The 21,752-nt window shown below is 38.6% G+C and overlaps 1 protein-coding gene across 3 annotated transcripts in view; it reads left to right on the top strand.

The window, feature by feature from the left end:
• MEMO1 (mediator of cell motility 1) overlaps nucleotides 1-13,138 on the top strand; it is a 48,573-nt gene extending 35,435 nt beyond the window's left edge. For all 3 annotated transcript variants that reach the window (XM_075126983.1, XM_048843650.2, XM_048843649.2), the window contains exons 6-9: nucleotides 174-316; nucleotides 1,500-1,576; nucleotides 11,128-11,232; nucleotides 12,481-13,138. In XM_075126983.1, the coding sequence (XP_074983084.1) occupies nucleotides 174-316; nucleotides 1,500-1,576; nucleotides 11,128-11,232; nucleotides 12,481-12,612 (457 nt within the window). In that variant the 3' untranslated portion in view covers nucleotides 12,613-13,138. The remainder of the gene's footprint in view (nucleotides 1-173; nucleotides 317-1,499; nucleotides 1,577-11,127; nucleotides 11,233-12,480) is intronic.
• The last annotated feature ends 8,614 nt before the right edge of the window (nucleotides 13,139-21,752 follow it).

Genomic DNA, 21,752 nt, shown 5'->3' with positions numbered 1-21,752 from the left:
AAGGTGCAGTATATAAAGCTATTTTTAATTGTGTTTTTTAATTAGCTACATTTCAGGTTAATAGTGTCCTTTTAAGGGGCAGATTTACAATTTCAGTTATCATACCTTGACAAAGAACTCTATTCTTATATTTAAAATATTAATTTTGAAATATTTTTTCTTTTGCTTATAAGCCATAAGGATGAGTTTACCATTGTTCCAGTATTGGTTGGAGCACTGAGTGAGTCAAAAGAACAGGAATTTGGAAAACTCTTCAGCAAATACCTAGCAGATCCTAGTAATCTCTTTGTGGTTTCTTCTGACTTCTGCCATTGGGGTAAGTTGCAGGTTTTCTTTGTATTATAGCAATGTGGTAGCTACATTGTAGCTATATTTGAGCAGGCCCTTTTATTAAACATTCTTTGGTGCTTAGAACTTTATGGTAAATTTATCCTTTGAACGTAAATGTTTTTCTGCCTTCTGTAAGGCCAAAAGTGAATTTTTATTTGGAAAATTATGTTAACTCAAAGGCTGCCAAATTTAATTTATCAGTGGGATGGGAGAGGGAGGGGAGGTAGTAAAGGTATGTGTTACATGCTTCTCTGCACTATTACAGCCTGGTAACAGTGATTGTAGTTCTTTGCTCTTATGTTGTTGTTCTATTGATTTAAAAGAAATTTACAAAATTAGTTAACTGATTTATGAAACATCCCAACATCCCTATGATGGAAGTAACTATATCTGTTTGCAGATGGGTAAACAGAGGCACAGCACTTATGTGAATTGCCTAGGATCATACATCAGGTGTTGGTGGCAGAGTCAGAATCCAGGAGTTCTGACTTCCATTTTGTTGTATTAACCAATAACACTTTGTTTATGTAGTTTTTTAATGTGTGGTTATGGCTGATTCAAAGGGACTGTTTCAAAAAGGTACCCACCCCTTATTACTGGTTCTGGTGTGCAGGCAGGAGAGAACATCATGATTTAGTTGGGGATTGGTCCTGCTTTGAGCTGGGGGTTGGACTAGATGACCTCATGAGGTCCCTTCCAACCTTGATATTCTATGATTCTATGACTTTCAGATCCCAGATTGATTTTGCAGGGCTGTCAGTGAGAAAAACCATCTGTTTACTTGTAAACTGAGCAAATTTGATATGAAGTCATTGGTAGGCAATTAACATGGGACCACACAATGCCATTTTTATATGGTCATTTTTCAAAGTATAACTGCACTTTAAGTGGTATCGTTTTAGTTTCTGTGTTTCTGGTGAGGTTCTGTGGTGGTGTTTGGAATGACTTCAATGGAACAGAAAGATATAATGGAAAATACCATTCCTTAATGAATATCATAAAGGTATCACTTCCAGTTTGTGATTTACAATTGATATTATGTTAGATTGGCTACCAGAGGTGTGGGTTCAGCTGTACTTTGCTTTTCATTATAATTGAAATTATTTTTTGGGGGGTGTTCTAGCTACTAATTTGTCCCTTTTTATTTTGTCCATGATTTTTGTTTCAAGGTCAAAGGTTCCGTTACAGTTACTATGATGAATCCCAAGGAGAGATTTATAGATCCATTGAGCACCTAGATAAAATGGTAAGATTTCAGATTTGGGTCAGTTAATTGTCTAATAAGTTTCTCCTTCACATGACTTTGAATGCTTCTAGACTCTCTAAGAAAATATTCAAGATTTGATACATTGTTGATTGTATGCTTTTTCTCTCTCAATTGTCATACAGAGGGTTTTTTACTACTGTACTGTAGTCAGTGTGTTGGCAGCTGGTATCATACACTTTACTGAGTGTGCACAATGTATAGTGGATGTAATTATGTAAATATTCCTTATTAGGAAAAATGCTTGCCTGACTGCTTGAAATTCCCTTAGTGTAATTTTTCTGTTTAAATGCAGATATATCTATATTTAGGGGAAGCAATAAACCTTATGACATAGAACGTAAAGTCTTGGTAGCTTACATTTGTAATAGTGCTAGTTTCATTATACAGGGATCATACCTTTGTTGTTGCCCGTAGATTTGATGCAGCTATCATGGGGAAAAAGTAGGGGTCACACTGGCCAAGGAAACTAGAGCCACTTGTGTTCCAATGGGACTGTCACCCACATCCTCTCCTCCTTCTGTAAAACATGGAAGCAAAAAGCACCTGCCTAGGCCTACCGCTGTGTTTCTGTACAGGTTTAAGTGTGGACCCTCCTGTCACTGTAGTTAATCCACCTCCCCAAGAGGTGGTAGCTACGTCAACAGAATTATTGCATTGCTCTAGTGCTGTGTATTTAGGGGCTTAGGTCTACTTAATTACATAACTCAGGATTTTTCACACCCCTGAGCAAATGTAGTGGGGCCCACCTAACTTTTTTGTGCAGACCTGGCCTAAGAATCCAGCCTATATTTGGGTCTGGATTTAGATGTGCTCCATACACAAAAGTCAGGTAGCTTCTGATCTCTCTTCCAGGAGAACCTGGGTGATCCCAAAAAAACAATTTCCCAAAAGCAGCAAGCCCTTCTAGGTTTTTCTAAGGTACTGAAGTGACCAGTCAGTCAGTATCCATTCTGAAGGAACCTGGAGGAACGATAGAAGCCTTTTGTGTCAGTTACTCATGGTTGTCTCAGATCTATATGTCCTGATCATTTTCTGGGATCATTTTCCACAGAATTTACTAAAGAAAAATTACTTCAGCTGCCTTTCTTTAAGAAATGCACTTACGTTCAACATTATCATGAAGATACATTGTAGGAAATCCAATACTTCCTTGCAGAGAATGTCACTGAGCCCATGTGTAATGGGGCGAGACTCACCCCTGCGGCGCCTCCTGCTGGCTTTCTGGGAATAGCTCTTTTTACCAGCTCTGGAGCGCCCTCTGCTGGTGTCTTGCCGTCGCTGGCCCCCATGTCCCTCCCGGACACAGGTGCCCTTTTTCCTGGGGTGCTGCCCCTCCAGGCAATACCCCACAAATCTGGGTCTCCCCTCCCCGGGGAACCCCCCCACCCTCTATCCCCACCTTGCCTCAGCCTATGGGCTACTGCCAGTCACCATCTAGCCCCCTTTCACTGTAGCTGACTGCAGTCTATATTTGCCAGTCATTATAGGCAAGGGGGGTTTGGACCTGCTGCCTCTGCCTACCCTTGGGCTGCCCTGTTGCAACCCCAGTACCCTGTCTTAGGCTGTCTGCCAGGCCTGCAGCCTGGGTCTTTTCCAGTCTGGAGCCTCCCAGCTCCTCTGGCCTTCCCCAGCCCTGCTTCACCTCCCCAGGAGCTAGGCCTGTCTCCCTCCACAGCTAGAGGAGACTCTTTCTGAGTGTCTAGCTCACAACCCTTTTGTAAGGGCCGGCTGTGGTCTGTTTGGGGCATGGCCACAGCTGTGCCCACTTCCCCAATCAGCTTGGGAGCTACCTGCCCCCAGCCACAGCCCTCTCCTGGGCTGGTTTAAGCCCCTCCCGGCAAGAGCGGGTGACCACCCCACTACACCATGTTACTGCATCAAGGAGGAAAGAGTATTTATTCCAGGTTCTTCTTTGTCCCAAAAATACATGAGGACTTAGGCCTGTTCTGAATCTCAGATCTCTAAATTATTATCTAGTGGGGAAAAAATGGCCTTTGGAAACCAGGAAGATTCTTCTAGAGCAGAGATTCTCAATATGTGGTCTGTGAAGCACTGGCGTGCTGTGGAAGATGCATAGTCACGTAGGCTGGCTTCTAACCTTATTTATGGCTGTTGTATGGTTTTAAAAGACAGAGAAAATACTCTAAATACTGTCCTGTTACTACATTCTTTGAGTTGTGTCCCTATGGGTGCTTCACTTCAGGTGATCAGAGATTTTCAGTAGCAGTGCCCGTTGGGTCTGTGCATCTTCCTGCACATCCTTGTGCCCCATACCAACTATATATAGGGCTACTGTAGGCAGACCACTCCTTGTTTCTTCTCAAGTGCCTCGGCCTGAGATGGAGCATGTAGCATGGCCATTTCTACCATTCAAAATTTAGCTTTAGCATCTTCTAATTTTTAGTTTAGTGTAGTTATTTACTTCTCCTTTAATTCATCTGTATGCTTTTGCTTATTTTTTTTGTGCTCGAGGCTTGTTTTATACTTCTTTTCACTTTAAAGGAAGAGTTCCTTTTGGGGTTCATCCCCTTTGCCTCCAGGGTATGCCAGGATCTCTGGGATTTAAGCACTGCCTCACCCGTCAGGAGTCTATCCCAGTCAGTGATGCACATTCCCAGTGTATTCACTGTTCGGGGAGGGCACACATCCCTGAAATGTGTATTATCTGGAGGATTTTCTTGCCATGCTGTATTAGGAGGAGAACATCACCAGACAGACATTTACATTGTTTTATTTAACTAAAACAACAACGTTATGTATTCTGAATTTTTTTTCTTCAACAGCAAACATATAATATTTTAACAAAACAAGCCTATGAATTTTTGAATTTAGTTAAACATTCAAGTTTTTTAAAATCAGATATGTTTTTGTTAAAATTGTTTTTAACTAAAATAGTTAAATGAGATATTGAAAAAAACCCACAAAAATTAAATTGACTATGTCAGCCAGGTGAACATGAGAAACTTAAAATATTGGCTTCTGCAGCTAACTCAGTCATCTTCACCTTCATTTTCCTGTTTGTTCATAATCTGGAAAAGAAAAACAAGCTTTCCAGCTTGTTCAGGTCCCAAACGATTTCTCAATTTGGAATGAATTAGTCCAAAGGAAGAAAATATTCTTTCTACACCAGCAGAAGAAGCTACTGCTGTTTAAAAGTGAGATTATCACTTCAACAGTCTCTGAATTCAAGTGCTTAAGTGACTTCCACCAGTTCACTGGTGTAACTTTCTTTAAAACATCATCAGCAAACATATATTTCTTGAATGGTTCACCCTTAGCTCTGAAGATTGTTATAGTTGGCATTATGGAGGGATGATTGCTGGGTGTCCATGTCATAGCCAACACCTCTTCTTCAGCAGTTAAGGTTTGACCCTGGTACCGAGTATTGAAAATATTTGCAAGAATATATTGGAGATAGTGCTTGTCCCATTTTTTTTTTAAATGCTTGAAATTTAACTCGGTCATTGCATATTTCTCTTTTTAAGGTCTCACTCAGTTCCTTCCAAATTTCAACAGCATCAGCAATAAAACAGCTATTTCCCTGCATTTTGTTCAAGGCTACAGAAATAGGTTTCAGGGTACTCGGCATGTGTTCAACATTTCTCTTAAGCCCAACATTGAGAACATTGGCTGTGACAGTGACATCTATTTTTTCACTATATTGTTAAGAAACTGTCATCAGCTTAGGCCAGTTCTTGATATAGTGCTCAGAACAGTCCATTACTGAATTCCATCGTATGTCTTGTGGGAGAGTTAGCTTGGTTCCTCCCCCTTTTTTCAGAGCAGCTGCTGCAAAGTGGTTGTTACAGAAGTATTTTGCAATTTCAACAACATTAGCCATTATTTCTGGAACATTGAAGTCTTTGGCTAGGAGGTGCATCAAATGAGCATTGTTATTAGCTTGGGACTCTCTTCACTCTCTTCTAAATAATTTCTTCTCATCTTGGATACATTTGAAGTATAGTCTGTTGCCAAGCTGCGTACTAGACATTTGAATTTTTTTTCACAGTTTGTTGTAGCTTTTACTGCTACTTCTTGTAAGTATTCTGCTGTGTGTGCATTTCCTGACGTAGCAATTGTTTTTGTAAGGAAGACATTCCCTTCTTCTGTTGTCACACAAGCACATACAACAGGATCATTGTGGACATTGCTCCACTCATCAAGACTCAGGTTAACAATTTCACCCTCTAGACCTTTTTCATACTGCTCCATTTCTCTTTCATACACTTTATCCAGCAATTTGCCTGCGACATCTGCTCTGTTGGGTGGACTGTATCCTGGTCTTAATGACTGAGCCATGTTAATGAAGTGTGGGTTCTCAATCATACGGAAAGGAGAGTTTGTTGCATAAACAAACCGGGCAATTTTTTTCATCAATTACCTCTTTTTGTAATCTGCTGGTTCTTATCACAAACTTATCTATGGATGTTTCTGGATGATGGAGATTTTTTTTTCTTTTTGCTACAGGTGATATACTGTGGCTACGTGACATACATGATGTGACTGAAACACTATCATTGGCAGATAACTCTGAAACTATAGAAAATGATGGTGATCTTGAAGGTGGATAGTCTTCAGAATCCTGTATGTTGAGGATGGATTTTCCTAAACAAAATAAGTCAATGCAGTTATTTAATTATTATTACCATACTGCTCATTTAGTATTACTCATTGCATTCACTGACAACTAGTACTACTTTAAAGGTGAAATTGTAAAAGGAAGATCTGCCTATTTCAGCTATTTACTTTTTATCACAACTGCATCTAAAATGATAGAGTAACAACTATATTTTTTGCTCAAACATGAGAATTCAAGAATAGTCCAGAAGGAAGACAGGCAGTCCTTAAGAAAGAAGTATGAAATAAAAAGGTTTACCAACCTGAAGATCCTGCATGTTCAGACATGTTTCTTTCATCATCTTCAACACAGCTTCCTCCTGAGAAGTAACACTTCTCATGATGTTGTTTCATTCGGGCAACCAGGCCTTACATTTCTTTGTTGTACTGTTTGCATTTTACATGCATGCCTGTCTTACCCACAGGTAGAGGAACTTAAAATATTCCCAAACTGGGTCTCTTTTACGGCCTGCAGCCATTATAGGTTTTCCTTTCTAGTGAGAGAATGGTATGATAGATCTCAGATCAATGAAGGCTACACTCAGAAAGACCTCAAGACTTCTGGAATATGCTGCTCAAACAGTTTCACTTTTCTTTCTACTGCCTGTCCCTCCCTTCTCCCATTTATTTCCAGATTTCTTCTCCTTGTTCTTCTCCTTATTCCGCCCCCCAAAAATTCATTGAAGTTTTTGAAACTTTGCACATTTAGAGAGAGGTAAGGGATCGACTCTGTGTACACAAATTTGCAGAGCAACAGTAGGGTTGAGGTCTGTTATTTTTCACCTCTATATATTTATTTATTTATTTAGTTAAAAACTTTTTTTTGCTGTTAACGAGCATGTTACCTCCGGAGAGACACATCCACAGTTTGAGAACTGCAAAACTAAGCATCTTTGATGGTATCTTCTAGACTGAGCACTGAGTCCCACTGGGTAGATAGAAAGATTAACCTAAATAAGCTATCCAGAAGCCCCTGGATCCCCATAAGATTGGGTCCCTAATCCATGAACTATTGGAACTCATTTACAAAACTTTTCTTAAACATTACATGAATATATTGTCTCATACTATAGAATTATAATTTATAATCCCTATTCCATGATGAGATATCTTTGAGCTATAATGTATCTTAATTAAAACTATCTTTAGATAGGCTTTTTCCTCAAAAAGCATTTTATCAGAAAAATTCAATTTAAATAAAAAAAATCAGATTTTTTTTAACTAAAAAAAAATCATTGATTTTTATCCACCCTGCTAGCAGGTAACTAGATTATATAATTTACATTGCAGTTTTACCAGCCTGTTATCCATAATTTGAGGTTTGGATTGCTATGATTTAAGCAGAGCCATAGATATATACATTTTGCCATAATCTACTGATGTAAAAGTGGGGGAGCATTTGTTTAGAAAAAAAATGAAGAGTAATTTGTTCTGCTCATGGCTAGAAAAAACTACCTGGCACAATCAGGGCCAGATTGTTCACCTCAGTTGACCTGGTGTAAATCTGATAACTCCATTTAAATCAGTGGGGGAATGCCCAAGTAATAGCAATCAGAATCTGGCTTCACTTGAAGCCTAGTTTAAGTATTATTTGCTTGGGCTATTAGCATTTTATTTAAACTATTTAATCAAGAATTGGCATTCTTTTAAAATATTTCTCTTCCTTCAGTTGTATCCCTATCTCAGTAACATTGTAACAGTGAGAAAAGGGCAATCAAAAGGAGATTTACTGCGTTGAAATGTGTTGATGATTTTCCATAATATTGCTAATATCTGCTAGTGAAGACTTAATATCCCATCACCTTTTATTTTTTCACTTATAAGATTCAGGATACAAATCCATCAGTTCATATCATTACTAGGACCAAAGTTTCCAAGAGCAGCCACTGATTGTGGGTGCTTTTGAGGTGTGCTTTTCAGAGGTACTATGTACCTTCAGCTCCCATTAACTTTTGTTTAAGTTAAGGATGCCTAGCACTTCTGAAAATCATCTCAAATTGGGCACAAAAAAATTGAGACACCCAGAATCATTGCTGGTTTTTGAAAATTCTGGTCTGGATATGTTATAAGCTGAGAAAAGTGAGCAAACTTGAAAAATGACTGTTGGACCTGAAAAAATAATTAGATTATTTGCATAAACTGTTAACTGTTTGGACATTTCTACTTCTATGCATAATCTACTCTTGTCCTACTTTTCTTAGAAACAAAGTAGATATTAGGAAAATGACAACAAATATAATTGAATATAATATTATTGGACATTATAGTATGAAATACAATATATAAAATAATAACCTCATCTTGCAAACTCTTTCTTATGTGAGTAGCCCCATTGATTACTAAACCAGAAGTTAAAAATGAATTTTGTTATGTTAGATATTCTCCATCTCATTATCCCTGGGCACTGCAAATGTCATTTAATGTGTGTTTGGTAAACCAATATATACTACATATATGGTGGTATTGTGGTATCCGCATGATAAATTGCAGAGCTGTGTGATACTCTTTTCTCTAATTCATGTCCAGATGGACTCCTTCGACACCTGCAGATTTCTAAACAGCTTAATGCAACTGCCATTTAGAATGAACAAAAACACAAAATACCAGGTGACAGCAGCATTTCCTTATTCAGTCAAACTGTGGGATTTGCCCCCTGTACATTACACTGGCCTGAGAATCAAGATTGGCAGTACTCATTTTGAAATCAAGGATTCAAAAAATAATCCCAGTGCTATTTTTAAAATTCTATAAACCATTGCTAAAATAGACATGTTTCGGTAAAACGTGGAGAATGCATGATGATGTGTCAGGGAATGCAGGTTTTATTTGTATTCGTTTGGGACGATTAGCTCAACTCTAAATGTTCCATGGTCATAACTTTTGTATCAAAATCAGCTTATTTGACACTGATAAATACAGTGACCATTTAGTGAGGACAGCTGCTAAATTGTCAGATAGGGTTCCATATATTTCAGTGGCTTATTGCTGTGACATGAATCTTGTACCTCACCGTGGTTTCTGTATTACATTAATGAAATAATTTTTTTTTTATCTACAAAATGTGTTCTCCTGTTCATAATTAAGGCTACTATTTAGTCACGGGTATTTTCAGTAAAAGTCATGGACTGTCACAAGTAATAAACAAAAATTCACGGCCCATGACCTGTCCATGACTTGTACTATGTACCCCTGACTAAATCTTAGTGGGGGAGGGGGCAGTGGCATTTACTGCCAGGGGCCACTGAGCAGCAGCTGCTCCTGGGGCCACCCACTCACCACTGCCCCCAGGACTTCTGCTCAGGTGGTCCCCGGGGCTAGCTGCACCTGCTGCTGCTCAGGTGGTCCCTGGGGACAGCTGCCTGGGGCCACCCCAGCAGCAGCTGGTGCGGTTGCCCCCAGGGCCGCTCCAGCAGTGCCAGTGCAGCTGGCTGCAGGGTCACCCGAGCGGCTGGCTGCGGAGCCGCTGCAGAATTCATGGAGGTCGTGGAAAGTCACGGAATCCCTGACAGACATGGTGTCCTATTCATAATCACAGTTGCAGTTGGCTAATCTCATTACATTTTGGGTATGCAATTAAGCTGATTCTACTTTACGTAGCTGTACAATAATTAAAATTTACAAGAAAACTGGACAGCTCAGGAGATTATCTTGTCTTTCAAATTGTTGTTTACCAGTTTATATCCTTCCTAGGTCATTAGTGAATGAAAGTTTATTACACCACTGAATAGTTTTATGTGAACCAAGCTGGTCACAATCCAGTTAGTGGACAAGTATTCACATCACAGTTGGTACCCTAGCTGACTGTTAGCAGGAAAGGAAATAACTGTATGAGTTGAAATGCTAAGGGCCAGAGCAGGCCTTCCTGAAAATCACTTGGAAAGCAAGAAAATTGCAGCATTTCTAGAAGAACGGGCCATTCTTTGTTTTGAGGGAAGATGTAAGTGGCATTGTCATCTCCCCAACTCTGCAGCAGACCCTTCACCATGTTTAGGGCTTTGTTGTTGTGGGGGATGGGTGGACTTGACTGGGTGTGAGAGGATGGCCGCTCTTGGGGTGATGATTTCTCCTCTTTGCATCTAACTTCCCCTAAAACTAAAAACAAAAAAAAGCCCCTCTGGAGAATTTCACCATGAACATTGCACACGTGCTCTCTCTCTCTTGCCCCCCATCCCCCAGGAACTTATTTCCACTCCCATGACAACTTTACTGTCCTGTTCTGAACTCCAGGGGGAATTTCCTTGACCCATCAGTAGCTGGACCTCATTAACCCATTGGCAACTTTAAGGACTAAGCATTTCTCAGACAGGAGAATGTAGGACAGGACCTAGCATGGTTTGGCAAGAGGCAGCTGGGGAATAGCTGAGAAAAGTAGAAGCGGTAAGGTAGATTTGTTGTAAGCTATTTTACATTTATTTGACAAGGAAAGAGCAGCCTTTGCCTGGAACACTGGTGGGATTCTATTGATGCCTGTATAAACATAAATGTTAGGATATGTGATTAGGTTTTATTTTCACACGTGGATTTTAGCCTGCCTAGGATTTGGTGCTACTACTCTTCAGAAGCCCAAAGGAGTAAAACTCCTCAGGGAGTAGTGTTGCCAGGGGAACAGGCAGAGGCAGTAGTGGGAAGGCAATAGACCTTTATGTGGCTGTCTCAAGATTTGAAGGATAGTCCCATGAATGTCAGATCATTCATGGCTTTGGAAGGTCATACTCCCGTCCCTTCTTTTTATAAGGGATGAGAGCAAGGCAAACCCACAATTAGAAAATCCTATTCATATACTGAGATTCCCATGATTCAGAATTGAGGTTTTTCCTTCTCTAACACATCATGTAGTTGTGATGTCCATTAATTAAAAGGCTCATACATTTTAACGAGGTAGGCAGTAATCATTGCTATTGACTCTTTTTCAGGGTATGAGCATTATAGAGCAGCTAGATCCTGTATCTTTTAGCAATTACTTGAAGAAATACCATAATACAATATGTGGAAGACATCCCATTGGGGTATTATTAAATGTAAGTACCACTGTTTGTGAAAATGTTGACTTATTGCAAATTTGTTTAAATTTCTCTCACCAATAAATTGCTAGAGGGCCTATTACCTCTGAAACTGGAAGTCTGAATCCAGTTTGTTTTCACAAGTTTTCAAACTCTGTAATTTTCTAGGCTGATACCGAGGCAAACTTACCTTTTACCAGGGCTGGGATTTTCAAAAGTGCCTAAGGGAGATAAACATCCAGTTCCATTGAATTTCACTGTGAAATGGGCACCTAACTCTCTCCTTTGAAATTCCCATCCCTAGTGAAATGTACAATTTCAATTCCTGAATCAATAGTTGTAGCACATATATTTTAAAGAAAGTATGTTTGCCTATATATTATTTATCTGGTGATTGTGAACGTATTGTCGCTTCTGACAATATTTCAAAGGGGAGTTGAACACAGCGTTACTGAACTAGCTCCTAAATTAATAGCCATTATGGGCCAGATTCTATGTTATATTCTGGCTATTGTGTGCTCCACTAGTGGTACAAAGCAGCTGTAAACTTGGCTTAATTAGCTGATCACAGTGGGTTTGTGGCTGCTTCACAGCATTGCTGGATTGATGCAAACCAGCTAGACAGTACTGGTGAGTATAGCCCTGTATTTTTAAATGTAATTTAAAACACAAATGGGAGGGACATTATTCTTTTTTTATTTTAACCAGGGAGGGTGTTATTCATTGGGAGGTTGATCTCTGTGGAGAACACATTGGGGAATCTCTACAGGAGGGGGCCTGTGAAAAGATCTCTATTTGCAGTGTCTCTACTGGGAAGAGTATTTTAAAAAAAAGTTAAATGTTGTAGCTCTGACCATGTTACCAAAATCACAGGAGGTCTTTGTGTTAAGAATAAGTCTACAGTTTAGCAATAAATCTAGGCCCCTAAATTTTGTTGTCTCTCTTGCTTTGCATTTTCCTTCTCTTAATGGTTCAACTGTCTCAAAGACTACAAGCACCAGTATTCAGTTTGCCTCTTGTAAAAATGTCCTACTGCACAAAAGATTAGGTCAGGGAGGGGTCTCTCTGCATGAATAATAGGGAGTCACATAGATGGGGTCTCTCCAAAAGGTGTCCATGGAGTATTTTGGGGTTTTGAGGAAAGGAAGGAGCTGCAGGAATGCATTAAGTCCAATTGAAGGAGGGGAGTGGGAACTAAAGTAGCAGAGCCTGGTGAATAACTTGTCCTTAACGTGTTTGTTTTCTTCTTTTTTTGTTTCCATGTAGGCTATAACAGAGCTCCAGAAGAATGGAATGAATATGAGCTTTTCATTTTTGAATTATGCCCAGTCAAGCCAGTGTCGAAACTGGCAAGACAGCTCAGTAAGTTATGCTGCTGGAGCACTAATGGTCCACTGAACCTCCGAACACTCAGGGATGCCACCTGCACACATACTATGTACGGGGTCCCAGCCTAGCCCTTACAAAGATACGGTTCCTGGTCTTCGGGTATACTGAAACCTCAAACTAATAGAACTTTCTTCTTTTCTAGTAGGTGTAGTCCTTCCTTAGTTTCAACTCATTTAAAAATGCTTTCTTGTTAAGACAATGGAAGGAAGGCTCGTGTCAAAACTTTATGATTTAAAAAAAAAGATGATGTCTGTAAAGGCATGGTGGTAGACAGTCCTTTCAAATATAACATGTAAAGCATTTACCATATCCTAAATTTGCACTCTTTGCAGACCTGTGCACATGTACTCAGCTTTCAGAATAGTTTTGCCAGTTGTAAACAGAAAAAGGGTGGAAGCTTTTTAATGAAGAAAAAGCATTTATAAATGATCCTGTATTAGAATATAATAAAACTCCAGTATAGTCCGTTACTAGCCGTGTTGTACAACAGATATCTTCTATTTTAGTTGCTAATAAAGGGCTACACAAACCAAAATAGTCTGATTTAAACTTATTGCTTTGTGTTCTGTATGTGAACTGCTTCTCATTAACATCATTCTCCTCCAGATTCTCATGCCTGATGAGCAACTCAACCATTCTGTAAAATACTTTAGAATGTATTTTATATTCCACATTTATGTCATGACTTCTTCATTTACAGAATTTTTTTACCTCAAAGCTGAAGTATGAGTTCAGCTTTGCAAATTAATTTTTTAAATCTTTCTTATATTTTAGTGTTTGCATTTATTTCACAGAACTACATATAAAAATTATCTTTTGGTATGTGATACAAATCTGTGTCAAAATAATGATTTCAGTGACATTTTTAATGTCAAAACTTGATTATTCAATTATAATGGATACAATACTTTAATTGCAATAAGAAAAATTGAAAACAGAAGTCTGCCAATTAGGTAATTCTGAAAACATATTCAGCATTCATAGGTCATACGTGCCAGACAGTGCTACGTTCATGCAACTGTTCCTTAAGGATTTGATTGAAAAAAAAAATTCCTCACATTTGAATGCTTAAATAAGAAATCATCTTAAAAAAATTCTGTTTCTTCCAACCTCTTGAAACATCACTACATCTTATGGGTTTCTTGAGCACTTATCCAACCAAAATAATGGTAATTGTTTGTTCAATTAATACCATTTTTGGACGTCTTCATTTTGTTTATTAAGTAGAGCAAATTGCAATGGCAGTAGTTACTGTTTAAGTAAATGGAGTTAACATTCCCTGACATTTGGTCTACTGTCAGGCGACCTTTGTATGTCTCATACTTGTCGCTTTTTTGGGTGGGAGAGAACATCTTTGTATGTAGACGCTACTTGCAGAAATAATTCCGCATCTAATTTTCCCTTAATTGGATGGTCACCACTTCAGTGATATCAGGTGAATGCTCCATTTATAAAATGAACTACTTTGCAGATATTTTTATGCCATCATAAGCATCAGTCTTCACTCTTTGCATGGCTTCTCTATATTAGTTGCCTTGCTGCTCTGACTTGTTCCTGGAAACTCTCAGCAGCAGATAGAAAATAATCTTTCAGGCTTTATCAAAGAAAATCTCACAAATATGTGCAAATAAATCTTAATTTGTATACTCTTCTATAAAGTTTCAAAGGTTTCTGATGACTGTGCCTTATTTAGCAAAAATGATTTGATCATTGAAATTAGCATTAGTTTGCTTCTCTTCCACATTTTAGTGAATTCAAGGATTATTTAGAACTTGAATTTCTGTTGGTCATAATGCCAAATACTTATGTCATTTCTGAAACATGCAGGTATTTGGAATGATTAAATATTTTTACCCTAGGGTAAATGTAGTAATAGCCTTTAAATACAAATATTTTTTAAGTTGCCTCATAGTTCTGTAAGAAGATACTTTTGTTTTTTTGTTTTTTTTAAAGGAAAGTTCCAAGGAAATCTATAGCCATTTTGCTCAGCACAATGTTCTGAAATATCTCATGGTGAAAGCACTTCTCACCACATGTAAACTATGTAATGTATTTCCAAATAAAGTTTCTAATTAAAATTGGAATTTCTGAGCCTACTAATCACGCTGATAATTTTGCTGAAAACCCCCCAAACTAGCTTCCCGTACTGTTGCAATCATAGACCCTTAATGAGAAGTACTTGTGGTAGAACCACCTGTCTTGTGAGAACAGGACACCTCTAGTGTCAGATATACATGGACTTTTTTTTATAAGGTTTCCTTGATTTTGGCTTAATTTGAAGAATTTCTAGGTGCCTGAGTTTAAATATGTCAAAAAGGAAAAGGAATTAAGAGGCCAAATATAAGAATCTTAAAAGGACCTTCACTGAAGACCAGAACAACATTGTTCCAGCTTCACTGAGGACCTATTACATGCTCTTCTAATTCAAATAAGGGTAACATACTCTTTGGGACAAATGCTGATTGCCTTGCTTAGATGAGCAGACCCATTCACCTCAGTGGGACTGCTTTAGAAAGGCGAGAAGGATTTGACCCCTCTTTTATAGCATTAAATATCATTAAAGAAAGGGATTCTTGCAATCAGTTTGTGTTACATAATTGTGTACACACACACATGAAAATGTTATTGATTACAAAAACAGAATTACCTTTCTGTTTTTCTGTTTGACTACAGGTTACTAGTTTCTTTTAAAAATAACACCACTGCAGTATACTTATTCCTGGATCTCATGCTTCCAGCTTGAAACAGGGCCAAATTCTTCTAAGATTTTGGATCTACTGTGGCGCTGGGAACAGTGGTTAGCGCACCCTCTAAGTGGGTTACCTGCTGGAGCCCTCAATTCCTTTTCTGACCATAGCCCACAAAGGTGCTCTCCTCAGGAGAACTTTAAGCAAATGCTGTGCTAGCTCTCACCAACTCACAGCCTGTTTCTTAGAAATTAATTTCTCACACAATCTATGGCACCTATTCATGATGATCTGAATCCAAGAGTGCCTTCTCATTTCAGCCTGGAATCCTCCTACCGCTCAGGTCCATTGCAACTCCTCACTTGGAGCTTTTTCAGAATTGTTTAGCATATCCTAGCATTTCTGTGCCCAGTTCTATCGTTCATTGTATTCCATTCAGTGCTGCTTCATTTTGTCTTGAGGCCTCAGCATTTTGTCACACACTTTTCTCAGAGCTTTGAATTGGTGCCTCTGGCAACTCTGGGTGTCTTCTCTTGATAGTGGTGGTATGAATAGTTTCCCAATACTTTGGTACTTTCTCTTGATGGTTTGGTGTGGTTTTTCTGTAGTTCATTTCTTTTGTTTTCAGGATGTTATTCTCTTCCTCCATCCCCTCAAGGAAATGAAGAGAACCAGCAGTTTCAAAAGAAATGCTTGATTTAGAAAGATGTTGGTCATTGCTAAGTGCAGCTACTAGTTCCTCAGCCTTAGAATTGAGCCTGACTTAGGTGGGGGAGGAGGGGAGAGAGAGATCTGCCTTGAAAAGTTACCCAAAACCATCAAGTTTCATGGAGAACATCAAATCCATTCTAGAGACACCCCCATTCTCTCTCACTCCACCACAAGAGACTGCCATGAGTTCAGCCTGCAGCTGGACCAGGAAGAAGTCCTCAGTGTGAAAGCCTTAGTTTCTTACATGAAAGGCCACCTTATTAGTGATGGCAACTTCAGCTGCAACGCATAACTGAGCTTTAGAATCTAGTGTAGTGCCTCTGAGGGATATTTTAATGTTGGACATATGTAAGATAGCCAGATGGTCCTACATACACTTAAAAGCATGGATTCAGTCTTTAGGGAGGATCCGGCTTTATTCTTTCAGTAATGCAGAACCTGTTACCCAAATTGTCCAGATCCCTAGAGTTTTTGTTTCTTTCAGGTTGTCCCTTATTTAAGTCTGTTTAATTCTGAAAGTTGTTTTCTCGAGCACACCTCCAACCAGGCTTTCTGTTCGTGCCTTGGGTCTTTGGGGGATATTTTATCCCTACTGTTACCTAACAATTTCAAATGTTCTTGTTTCTTCCATGCTGAATATTAGTCTAATATGTACACTCCTTGTTGCAGTATTGTTATTGTGAGATATCTCTCACGCTGCTTATTTTCCAAGAGTGAAAAGCCTGTAAAAGGATGACTTCAGAGTCAGAAAAACTATTTACCCATAATTCTGTTGGGATAGTTTTTAAGGATTCATTTTTACATTAGTTATTCTTTCTAGCTGGGTGTGCTTGCTTCCTCTCTTCAGGAACTGACAAGAAGGTTGTAGGCACTAAAATAGTGGCCATTGGTAGCATGTGCTGGGCAATATGAGGAGAATGCACAAAGACCACTTCTATTACTGCTTTAGAACAGTGGTTCTCAAAGTTTTGTACTGGTGACCCCTTTCACATAGCAAGCCTCTGAGTGTGACCCCCCCCTTGTAAATTAAAAACACTTCTGACATATATTTAACACAGTTATAAATGCTGGAGGCAAAGCGAGGTTTGGGGTGGAGGCTGAGAGTTCGCAACCCCCTGTGTAATAACCTCATGACCCTTGAGGGGTCCCGACCCCCAATTTGAGAACCCCTGCTTTAGAAGGTCAAAAACCTTAGAGGAGTTCTGCCCTGTCTTGTACTTGGAGCACAAACCCTCTGAATGAGAATCCTTTGTCGTATGTTCAAAGAAATAAAATGAAAGGTAAGTACATGTATCTTCTTGGTCTTAATGCAGACAGTCCAGTCTGTTGAACATTCTTACAGGATTCTGAAGCGAGATCAGGAACTGATGATAAAGCACTCTTCTTTAGCCAACATGTCTGATACACAAGGGATGCTCTTTCCACTCATGCAGTTCCAGTTCATGATAATAATTTATGTATGCACCAAGAAGAAAATATGCATCATGAAAGGATTCAGGAAATAGAAGTAGCTGATCTACTGTTTAAATTTTTTACCCTAATTTAGGGGTCCTTGCATTCAAGCTAATTCAAAAAGAACTGTTTACTGTGTCTAGTGAAGTTAATGCCAACATTTATATTGACTTCAATGATCCAGAATCTGGCCCTTTGTATTGTGCTTTTTGTGTCTTTGTGGCAATGATTTCGTTCAGTGAGGTTAAAATGATGTGAGAGCAATTACTTTGGCATAAACAATATTTTCTAAAAACAACTTCATGATTCAGAATTTCTGATGTAAAATTATGTTCAAATTGAGAAAAAAGTTTTTGTGATGAGACTTTTGAGAGATGTGAGTCTTGATGCCATTCAGAGAAGCTTCCTAGCAGTGGGCTATGGAGCTACTGAAAATGAGAACAAAACAGTAGTAGTTCTTGTGACAGTAATACCATAGGGACAGGCATGATCCATGATGTCTTTTTTTCATTACTTTTTAAATGCTTGTGTACATAGTCATTACATAAATGAGTTCCCTAGGTTCAAAAGCAAAGTGCTGATGTGGTCAACTTTCAGAGGTCCAGAAGAATTCAGCCGTAGTTGCTTGTGCCATTCAGGGACTATTAGAAATGTTTTTTTCACTGTAGATGTGCTCATCTCTTGGTAATAGAAGTAATAGTGTTTTCTCTGGCATGGTTTTACCTTTAGAGGTCAAAGCATATCAGTCCTTTAAAATGTCTGCTCAGGCTAGTTACTAGAGAGAGAATGGCCTGCGAGTTGTTAATCTTTTGGTACAGTATTTTAGAATAATGTTGAGTGTTTATTTTTATTTCCTGTACATGAAGCAAAGGCCAAATCTTGCCCGAGTTATTTTGTAGGTGGTGACGAGTGTGAGTAAACTCTCATAGCCATCTTGCTGTTGCAAGGCTGGGTGGTTTGGGACAGATGGGGTTGATATGCAGTGTAAAAGAGCAGCAGTGTACATTGCTTCAAGTCCTCCTGATCCTGTTTCCACTGAAATCCATGGGAAATATGGTCAGGCCCTTTAAAAAAGGAGCAGTCTATACCCGTAGCTAGTTTTTGCATGTTGCAGCATATGTGTTGATGAGCTGATTACGCCTTCTGGCTGGCAGCTCATGGCCCTTTAGGAGTGTGCTCCACCAGTTGATGCAGTAGCCATTTCAGTCTCCTAGCAGCAAACCACCTTCTTAGGCAAGAAGTTTGTAGGCGACCCTGCTGCTCTGCTGGCACAGAATGAGATGGAGAAGGGACTCCCTAACTCCTTCACTGCTCCAACCCAATTCAACAATGTACCATGGAGCAAGTTGTAGTCCATGACAATTTGGCTCATATATTACACATTCTCGTGCCTTGAATATTTAATTGTACTAAACTTCTTGCATAGGGATACTTTCAGAAACTCCTGAAAACATAAAGAGAAAAGAATTAGTGTTTAAAACCCCCCCAGCATTGTTATCAAACTTTTGAATATTCAGCTGGTAACCACTTGCCTTGATGAATCAGTATTAAAGCAGCATGACATTTGCTTATATTCTTTCGCGATTAACTAAAATGTAGCAGTACCAATGTCACAAGTGAGATCATGTTTCAGCAAAGATGTCTGCTGTGAACAGGTGGTTTGGAAAGGCCAATTGTAATTCTTATTTTCAAAGAGAATTCTCATTGTATATAATGTTAGAAATGTTTTCCCAGCCTGACTTCCAGATCACAGCGCTAAGAACTAAATGAGTGCTGCTTTCTTTAAATTGGGTCTGAAATAAAATGACTGTTCTAGTCAATATGAGTAATTTAACTCCTGTCACATGAACAACGCTTCATCCGTCAGCAAATGTTTGGGAGGGGAGTGGTCTCTACATACATCCAATTACCTCTAATATTTATTGTAGATAGAAAGTCCTATGCAACCACTGGAATATAGCTCTTCGGCTCAAAAGATATCTGACCCAGGACACTGTGTTCCTGCTGCAATGCAAACCTAAAGAAATCATACACTAGCTACAGAAAACTGAGAGTGGTTAAGAAAAGAAAGATCAGCAACAGAAATATAATTACAGATTGATACCCAAGCCACTTCCATGTATATTTGAAGTCTTATCCACTTCATTGAAGTCAATGGGAAGGTTCCTACTAGGGTGACTAGATAGCAAGTGTGAAGAATTGGGACATGGGGTGAGGGGTAGTAGGAGCCTATGTAAGAAAAAGCCCCCAATATCGGGACTGTCCCTATAAAATCGGGACATTTAGAGTGCAGGTGGAGTATAAATGTTTTACACTTGGAAAAAAATGATAATATAAAACAGAACAGACAATAGGTTCAAACTATAAACTCCTGCTTTTAAACGTGATTTAGAGTATATCTCTGATTACTGTCTCTGTCTATCTTGGCATTATGTTAAGTTTGGAGAGAGCATATGTAGACAATATTTACATTCTGTACTTTTGCCCAAAGCTATAATTTCCTGGCATATATATTTCCAGTAACAGGTTTATTGAAACTACTGATGGTAAGTTCCCCCGCCCCCCATGATATATAATAGTCACTGCTGCAATATTATTGACTAGAAAGTGTGTGCTTCCTTATCATAAAGACGATGGTGTATCCATTCACACTATTCTGGCTACATTGCATTTCCAGTTGTCAGTACTCCTCACAGTTGTAGGCAATCTACCTCTGCAACTAACAGCTTCCAGAGTCAGCAACGACTCCTTTTGCAGTGATCAGCAATAACAGTCAAGATATTGTAACCCAGATAATAGGCAAATGTGATCACTCACTCATGTGTTACAGTGAAATTGGTCACTTAATGCATCAAAGTAAAAACACTTCAAGTGAGTTGCAAAATGAAATCAAAGTTGTTTGTGCCTTTTAGTGCTCCTTTATGATACATTAAAATGTCCTCATAACTTTTCAGAAAAAATATTTGCTTTTTGGTTTTCGTAACTGTTTTGTATTTCTGAAATAGCAGGTCCTCATTTTTCAGATTCGTCTTTCACATAGCCAGGGAGGGAGGGAGAGCTGCAGTTCAGTTCAGGTGTGTATGATATTAGTATTCAGGTTCTCCAAAGACATCCTCCAGTCAAAGACCCTGATTCATTAGCCACTTAAGTCCCACATTTTTAATGTGTCTTAAAAATCTGTGCGGCAGCACTTTGTTACATCTGATTCAAAGAGGGACCTTATTCCTGTTCTTTCAAAAGTAAAGTAAATAAAAAAGCAAAGATTTTGTTTAAAAATAACTTCAAGTACATCTGCAATTACATTAGAAAGAAGCAGTAATGGACGAGGGGTAATCATATTCTTTTAGCTTTGCAGTTCACCATTAAAAAATAGAACCAGTGTCTTTTTCTCTGTACAAGATTTCTTTGTTAAGCCTTCATATAATTATGAATATTTACTTTACTTTATCATTTGACTTTTACTGGTTTAGTTAAAATGGAACAGTGACTCAACCTTCATTTAAAAATGCTTTTTTTAGAAAAGGAAAAAGTAGAAAAAATAAAAGCATTTTCAGATGTTTGTAATCCCTGTGTGTAAAATACATGTTTTTTCACTTTGTCACAAAATGATCAATAAAAATGTATTGTTCTTTAGTACAGCATTAATGCACTTGCTTTATATGTACAATTATATCTTGGTAGTAGAAAAACACAATAACTGCTAGAGGCCTAAACTTGCACTCCTTAAGCAAGCAAAAATCTAATTAATTTTAATAGGAGTTTTGTCTGAGGAATGCCTCGAGATTTGTCTGGCATTAGGATCTTCCACCTGGGTTCTGTGTCTTTGCATCATACCCTGTAGCCAATAGTAAATAAATGTTTTTATACTGTTCAATAACTGACAGCCATTTTCAATTGTTGTCTTCAATTGTCAGCTCCATCTATCTACCTGCCAAATAATTGTGACACAAATCAGTTGTTTGTGTGCATTGCCATATTTCTGGGTTGGTCACACTTTCATTGTTTTGTTGATATTGGTTGGAAATACACAAATAAATTCACAATATTAAGAAATGTTAATTTATGCCAAAACATGGGGAAAAAACACATCCAAAAGTCAGAAAATATTTGTTGTCTAGTTCAAAAAACACTTAATTCCTTAAAGGACTGATTTTCTCATACTGCATAAAGCAAGAATGGGGAAAAGCCCTCTGGGAATAATTTTCTCTCATAACAAACTCAGCGTATAGGCTGCAATCCTGCAAGCTGATGCATGTGATGGCCCCTTGTGTCATAGAATCATAGAATCATAGAATATCA

This window comes from Caretta caretta, chromosome 3 (genome assembly GCF_965140235.1).
Source record: "Caretta caretta isolate rCarCar2 chromosome 3, rCarCar1.hap1, whole genome shotgun sequence".
Taxonomy (NCBI): Eukaryota; Metazoa; Chordata; order Testudines; family Cheloniidae; genus Caretta; species Caretta caretta.
This window is presented reverse-complemented; position numbering and strand designations above follow the sequence as displayed.